This window comes from Anoplolepis gracilipes, chromosome 10 (genome assembly GCF_047496725.1).
Source record: "Anoplolepis gracilipes chromosome 10, ASM4749672v1, whole genome shotgun sequence".
Lineage (NCBI taxonomy): Eukaryota > Metazoa > Arthropoda > Insecta > Hymenoptera > Formicidae > Anoplolepis > Anoplolepis gracilipes.
In genome coordinates, this window is record NC_132979.1 from 2,498,847 (window position 1) to 2,506,854 (window position 8,008).

Below are 8,008 nucleotides of genomic sequence, written 5' to 3' on the forward strand. Positions count from 1 at the left end.
AACTTTTTTTTTTAACCATCAGCATCCGAATTGACATTCCGCCCGCTCTTGGATTTCACCTGCTCGCTGATAAGAGAGCAAGCCCCGGGTATCGATCGCGCTTAAACGGACGCGGGGCCCGCGTTATTGATCTCTCCCATTCGCTCTCCGGGTTGCGGTAGATCTGGATCTGGCATTTAAGTCGTCCCTTTCCTTCCATCCTTGAAAACGGGTTTTTAACCGGTAACGCCGGATAATTCCATTGACGTAGACGGATGCGCGCAACGGACGATTTCGCCGATTCACCGGGCAGACGGGCGGCACGAAAACGCCTCGAGGTACCCCTCTCCCCCGTCTCCCCCCCCCCCGCCTCCCCCTCCCATCTGTCTATACATTTTTCTTTGATGCCTCGTCGTAGAATATTTCGGGCAAACGAGGCGGAACGGACGTTCAACCGGGAGCGGCCAGGCCCGTTCCTCTGTCGGACCCGGTCAGCCACTTGTCTGCGCTCGAATTAAAGTGTATAATAGAATTTTGTTATCCGATTATATTATACATTACGTTACACTCTAGAAAGTTTACAAGAGATTTCTTTCCAGTTTCGATCTCGGTTATGTAATTTGAAAATTAATAATTGTCACATTTGTTAACATTTTCTTCCTGCACAACCCGAATGTTATTGTATCTACGAGAATTAGCGAGAATACAGATTTCCTTTATAATAACAACTGAAAAAATTTCTCTCGTCTCTTTCATATTTTTTTTTACAGAAATTATTAATCGATGCGCGACTTTTATCGGCACTCGTGTAACATCGAAGCCGCATTTTGCAGGTGTAAATAAAAAAATTGAAAATTATCCGGCGATCCGCTTGCGCAGGTTACTTGCTGACGAGGGTCGAGAAGAAGATCGGTTCGCCGGAGAAGCCGCTATCGGACCTCGGCCTGATCTCGTATCGCAGCTACTGGAAGGACGTACTGTTACAGTACCTTTGCAATTTCGGGGGCAAGGAAATCTCCGTTAAAGGTATAGGCAATAGGTAGATATAAGTCCTCCCCGCGAAGTTCTTGCAACCGTCACCGTCAAGTCTGTCGAAACGACGGACTTTTGGCACTTCGGGACTTATGATATTTAAATATTCATGCGCGAAATGAAAGTGTGACAGACTCGTAGATCTACCTCTTTGAACCGCTAATGCAACGCTTGCTTTTGAAAGCGGTATAATTTTTCCTCGGAGCAAAAATTTACATTCGTTGCATAATTCTCTGCGAAAAAGACCTTTAAAAATATCTTGACAGTGCGTTAGGTTGATGAAAAATTTTTTTTCGCCCCGCACTCTCTCTCTCTATTTTTCACTGCTCCAATCAGGGTTTATTCCTTCTCGATAGAATTCATGTACGCGACACACACACACACACACACACACACATATCCACATATACATGTAGTAATCTACTCTCGATCAATGTTATAGACTCTATTTTAGATTTTGTGTCCCGAGAGAAACAAGGGAATCATCGGCGGGGGATTTACATCGCATTGTTATTGATTTGATGGTCAAGTTTTCCCAACGTAACTGGTTTTAGCGGTTGAATAATTGTATCTACTAGGGCAGAATAAACCGCCCCACTCCCTGTCGAGAACCGCAGCAGATTATATATGATTCATCATTTTCGCATTTTCGCATTTTCGCATTTTCGCAACTGCTAATATTCTGTGCGGAGAGACCATCGTTTAAGTTTATTATCGTTTCTATCGGAATTTAGTTAAATGGATTCAATATTAAATAAATTTCGAGATGCAATGTATTTAACTAGAGATTATTTGTAAATTAAAATCGGATTTGCGGAACTAAGTAAAGAGGCTAGTCAAAGAAGGGAATATTTCTCTTCAAAATATGTCTCGTAGATTTTTTACATTTTAACGATATATTCTCTTCACACACGAAAAAATATCAATCAATAAGAAATTTATCACGTTTTATTAATCGTCCATCTCCCCGTCAGGCTCGTCATTTTATTAATCTCAGTCTTAGTCGCGAGAAACAAGTTCCTTCTACGAGATCGGATATTATGACCCGTCGGGGCTTTTCCGTCGACAATAATTTTCAATTCCAACTAAGGTCATGGAAAAAGACCGTTATCGACTGTACAAGAGACAAGCTCGATAATTCCTCTTTTACACAGATATCAGCAAGGAAATGGCCATCGACTCGTACGACATTGTCAGCACTTTGCAGGCCCTCGGCATGATGAAGTACTGGAAGGGCAAGCATATCATTCTGAAGAAGCAGGTAGGCGCTCTTTTGTTATTGTAACCTGTCATGCATATATACGTATGTATATAAAGTTCCCCTTCGTTTCACGAGAACGTAGGGTCTATTCTTTCTCGCAAACGCGCTTGTCACCATATTGGATTTATCACAACTCGCGATATTTAAACATAACAGAGTGTCGAGAATCGCCGATGAATCTAAAAAAAAATTTACATTATACTTAAATGACAAATGTATTGAAATAATATATAGAAAATATATTTTAACATTATTTATATGACTGTGCATCAATTGCACGTAATTTTAGCTTTTAGAGCTTTATTTTCCCGTCAATAAATACACATTTTGGCCAAACATGAGACGAGACGTTCAACTGATTAATACTAACGTTGAAAACTCTACGCGTTATCGTAGTGTCTATAAATATAATCAGTCTGATGACAGTGCAATGCGATTTTCTTATCCTACAGTTTTCTTCTTCATATCAGACCGCAGAGATAAATAATGAGAAACAGATGATTCATCGGTGAATAATAAAAGGAAAAAAATATCTCTCTTACGCAGATCGCGGTTTCCCCCATGATAATCAGACATATCTGATTAACGTGATTATGACTCAGCGATCCGATGATCCGATTTCGCGATCGTTCGCCGTTCGCTTTCAAGCGAGCGGTATTTCCGATATGGTGCGAGGCTAATTATCATTCGACTAATTCGACCATATTCCACCCTTTACCATCGATATAATATCCAACTAACCCTCGCGCAGCGCAGGCTGTCGCGTCGCTCGAAGCGCTGGGTTCCCTCGATAAAAAGGACCGTTGAAATAATTTCAGGACGTGATCGACGACTACAAGGACAGAGTGAAGAGACGGGGTCCCGTCTACAAAGAGATCGATCCGGAGTGTCTGAAATGGAACCCCTTCCAACCACCCAAGACGCCCTCCGCCTCGAACTAAGACCTGCTAGAAGCTTGGAAGTGCGCCACCTTCTCTCTCTCTCTCTCTCTCTCCCCCCCCCCCCCCTTCCGTTCTCCTCTTCACGAACGCGACTCGAAACGAGACGGTCGATCCTACCGTCGTCCTCGTCGTATTCAGCCGCGTCTTCGGCGACGTAGGGAAGCCACATAAGCCGAACACGGACAGATTTCACACCCATAACACTCGGTAAGAGCCGTGAAAATCCTTCTAGGAACTCCTTCATTCGGAAGCGCGCGAAGAAACGGCGAGTATCACATTCTGTCGCGACGATACCGTTAAAGCTTCGCCGCGCGAGAGAGGGGAAGCTTCTCTGCAATGTGAGCACGAGTCATAAAAGAAGGAAGAAGACGAAAGTCTGATATAATAATTAGCCTGCGAAGTTTTAAACGTGTTAAAAAAGAAACTCGCTAAAGATTTTGTTTTTTTCCATCGTTAGAATGAAGGTGGGCAAGCGCAGACTACAGCATTTTTAGCGCCTCCATTACATCTGTTTATCTTTGTCGACATTTATTAGTTTTTTAGTTTTATATTATTTGACATATTGTCAACACTTTTGCACTATTGTGTAAATCCCGATCTAGTGAGTTTTTATTTAAGACTTATTAAAAAAAAAAAAGAAAAGAAAAAAAAATCTATTTTAATACAACTTTAAATACGCGTGAAATACTTTTTTAATTAATGGGGAGTGTACATGAATCATGTGTAACGCGAAAGATTCGCTCTCGAGCGTGTAAATATCGAATAATAAATATGTAAATACTGTATTGAATTTAAGCTGTCACATCGGTTATCGATCTGTAATATATTTATTTCGATATTAACGAAATGTGTGAAAATACAATATGTTTCTGCGGCGCAGTAGAATCGCGAAACGATGGAAATATCGCAAGGGCGTGTTCACCCTTAAAGAGGTATATCCTATATACGTGCATAAAAGATATCCCTGAACCGGCGACGTAAAGCCGCGCTCCTTCGTTGCCGCGTCGATGCTGCGCCGAGTTCGTTGGTGCATCGACCTTGGCATCTCTCTCATTGGCGCAACCTCGTTGGTGCAGTAAGTTGCATAACGGCAGAGCCACGTTAACGCGCCGGTGGCGCATCGATCAGATTGCGTCGAATGCGCGCGGGACCGGGTGGACCACCCGGGCAAAAATTCCCGTTTCGCGAACGAGACGCGAATCGCGAAAATGAATCGTCGACAAACGTATATTTTGCTGAAAAAAAAAAATATAAACATATTTTTTTTTTTCCGCAGCGAGGAATCCCCCCTACCTCGAATTCTACAAAATTTTAACGTCGCAATGTGATGATTCAACGTGTATACGACCTCGTGTATACTCGCGAATAGAGAATAATTTCTCATAGGTTGTGCGATTTCTCAAGCACTTTCGTTGATTCCGAATCTCAAGCGGTTTGTTTAATTAATCGTCATTAAATTGTCTGTATAACTGATGTCAACATGGAAATGAGGGAGCAAAGAGGAAATTTTCTCGTTTAATATTCGTGCGCTGGAGAATAATTTCGCCGTTAAAATACATCCGACTATACTGCACCGCGGCCACAAGACGTAGGCACGAGAGATACGTTATTGATCGGTCTACCAAGGTGCATGCTTGGCTGCAGAACAGAGAGAGAAAGAAAGATGTGCCAACGATGCAGCAGAGGCCCACCGGCCTCGACGACGACGACGTCGAGCAACGACATGAAAATAACTTGAAAGGTATCGATTCAAGGTCATACGCGAGTACAATTTAAATATGTTTCGTGCCTCCCGACATCATGGTGCGATACCAGCTGCCGACGACTTGAGTAGTCAAATGGTTGGCATAAAATTCCGATAACTCTCTCGGAGAGTTTGACTTTTCGAAATTGTCGCGAGAAATAATAAATAAATTGATCGAATTATCAAGAAATTATTCAAGTTAGAGATTTTTTATTTTAATTTTTTTTACTTAAATTGTTTATGTATCATTCATAGCCAGATATGGTAATGAATTGTTTTACAACAATTTTTTAATTATTCATTCTAGAATCTTAGAATTGCACAAAAATACATTTTCATTGATTATTTTTGAAAATCTTATACAATTATCGCTCGAATGAATTGAATGATAAATGAAAAATCTTTTCACTGCTCATCGAATACGCATAAAGAAATTGCATTCTTTATTATTTTTACCATTTATTACTACAATTTTTTTTGCAAATGCACGAGAGATCTTTTTATCGCGCGATGCCATGCAACACAATTCCGATCCTCTTGTAACGATCCGCGCGCCGATTCCAATTAATACTTTCCAGAACTGTCGGAACTCTTGTAACTTGTTAGCTTTGTACCGATCATTTCGGCCCGAGCTACGCCGCCGTAGACAATGCGTAGAGTAGCTCGCAAACTTGCTCAACTTACGCTCGCGCGCGGTGTCAAACTATCGAAAACATCGCGAGAAATTTGCGAGCGAAGCAATGTATGTGTATCTCTCTCTGAAGCGAATACTAAAAGTGTATCTCGTTTAACGGAGATTGAAGTCCGCATGATTTCGTCGAACGGTAATTTTCCATCAATTTTTCGATGCATTTTTATCGTCACGATCGATCATAAAGAATCGCGAATCTTTCGATAATTTCATGTAAAATTAATATAACTATAATCATATCTCTAGGCAAACGAATGAAAAGTTCGTCGAATCGTTGAATCGTAATTTATAATTAATATTTTCTGCAAAGAATATTTATTCGTTCGAATGTCGATTTCGATCTCCGTGATTCGAGGTCGATACATTTAGTTCGATCTCTTTCTCTTGACCCTCGACTAATCGTTGTAATCGACATATTTTTCTATCCGATGATTATACATCGTTATACCATACGTGTGCGATGATTTATCTTTAAATTGCAAACGAGTTTAGTATACGTGACAGATAAATAATAATCAAGACCTCGCTCGACGGTCGGGGGTTAATGCAGAGAGACAACAGATTTGAATGTTATATATTTGATTGTATATAAAATATAAATATATTGAATGATGAATATAAACGCGTGCACGTGTGTGCGTTGTGTATATCTTTTTGTAATCGTTGTTGTATTACCGTCGCGCATTGCGCGATTTTGTCGCGATGTATGCAATAAAATGCAACATGAATCTATAAACCCGTGTCCATTTCCAATGTGTCTGTCACCTGTCATGAAGCCAGGCAGATTTTTTTCCCATTTTCCTTATATTTTTCTGTATATTTATTAACGATTTACTACAATTATAAGTTATTTACAATTCCACAACAATATACTTTAATAAGGATAAATAATAGTGTCGAAAATGATTGGCGTTTAAGGAATTGCGGCAATGGCGCGAATCATTCTATGCATTTTATATTAAGAAACAAAATCGTGTCTTGCCAAAAAATGTATTATATACAAAAAAAATCGTATATTATGCGTGCGTATATTTCGTCGAAAATATAAAAATTACAATATATATTTCTTAAGATATAACAGATACATTTTTATAGATGCCATAAAATTATATGCATATACTAACGAAAGTGATAAAATTAATCGAAAGTAATAAAAAAATTTAATTTAACAAAAAACTAGATTGCTAATCTATGGCAATCAAAAATGTTTCAGCCGTCATAATAAAAAAAAATTACTATCGATGCCAAAATATTTTATTGATTAAAATATAATCAACATATAAAGATTGTTGCAAGAATGGATAAAGTCGATCACACGGTTTTTGATAAAATATTGATATAGTTTTTGACAACAAGAGGATTGCAAAAGTCGCCTTAAAGAGATTTTTTTTCCCAGACAATATTATCATCTACCGTAGCCGAAAGAGACAGAGTCATCGTCATCCAGACAAAAATTTTCAGAGTATTCGCGTTTTGTAAGCTTCTGTAAAATTGTCTTTAATCTGCGCGATAAAAGTGTGAGAGAAGGATTTTATAATATATAATTTTAATCCCTTTAAATCTAACTTTGCGTCGAGATGAGCAACATTATAGTCTTTGTGAAAACCCAGTGTCACCGTAATCTCGCGCAGAACGATATTAGCGTACAATTAGCATGCGGGCTGAGACTCGAGACGCGCGATAAGGGGTATGAAGTAAAATTCCTCCACGGGTATTAACCCCGTCGAGTTACGTTCGATTCCGTTCGGTCGATACGAGGCCCCCTTTTAGCGCTCGTTAAAGCGCGTCATTAAGCTCGCTCGATTGACTTGTAATTCCACTTTAATTTCTCTCGAAGCAGAAGATGCTCCTCGGAATTATAACTCACGTGAGAGCGCAGACCGGTCCATTTTCTTTTTTTTTTTTTTTTTCTTATTTGCCCCCTTTTTTCTTCTTTCTCCCTCTTTGCTCGCTCTCCTTTCTTATGAATATATGCTGGCGCATAGCCACGCTCTCGAGCGTATTACCGAAAAAAAACGAGCACCTACGTGCGCATGTATACGGCGCGTAAAACCGTCGATCAATTAGCGTAATAGTAAGGTGGAAAAATCCTCGAAGCGTCTCTCCTCGAGTAACGGATAAAGCACGCGGTTCTTATATACTGGACGACTCGACCTTATAACCGTACAATTTGATGGTAGTTATTGTCCATCTGACGTTATATTCGTTTTATTTAGAGACAAATTTTATTCAGACATGTGTCTTTAAAGTAAAAGAAATGTGACAATTTTGTTTCTTTTTTTTTTTTTTTTTTTTTTTTTTTGGAATATTTTTTCAGCCCCAATAATGATTCAGAGTTGATTTTAATAATATCGCATAAA

The 8,008-nt window shown here is 39.4% G+C and overlaps 1 protein-coding gene across 4 annotated transcripts in view; it reads left to right on the top strand.

Moving 5' to 3' along the window:
- Positions 1-6,717, top strand: part of Chm (lysine acetyltransferase chameau) — a 34,762-nt gene extending 28,045 nt beyond the window's left edge. Inside the window, exons 11-13 of one of the 4 annotated variants that reach the window (XM_072900530.1) lie at positions 859-1,005; positions 2,166-2,272; positions 3,091-6,715. In XM_072900530.1, coding sequence (XP_072756631.1) covers positions 859-1,005; positions 2,166-2,272; positions 3,091-3,213 — 377 coding nt within the window. In that variant the 3' untranslated portion in view covers positions 3,214-6,715. Of the gene's footprint in view, positions 1-858; positions 1,006-2,165; positions 2,273-3,090 lie in introns of all 4 variants that reach the window. The other 3 variants (XM_072900531.1, XM_072900533.1, XM_072900532.1) reach the window with 3 other exon arrangements.
- The last annotated feature ends 1,291 nt before the right edge of the window (positions 6,718-8,008 follow it).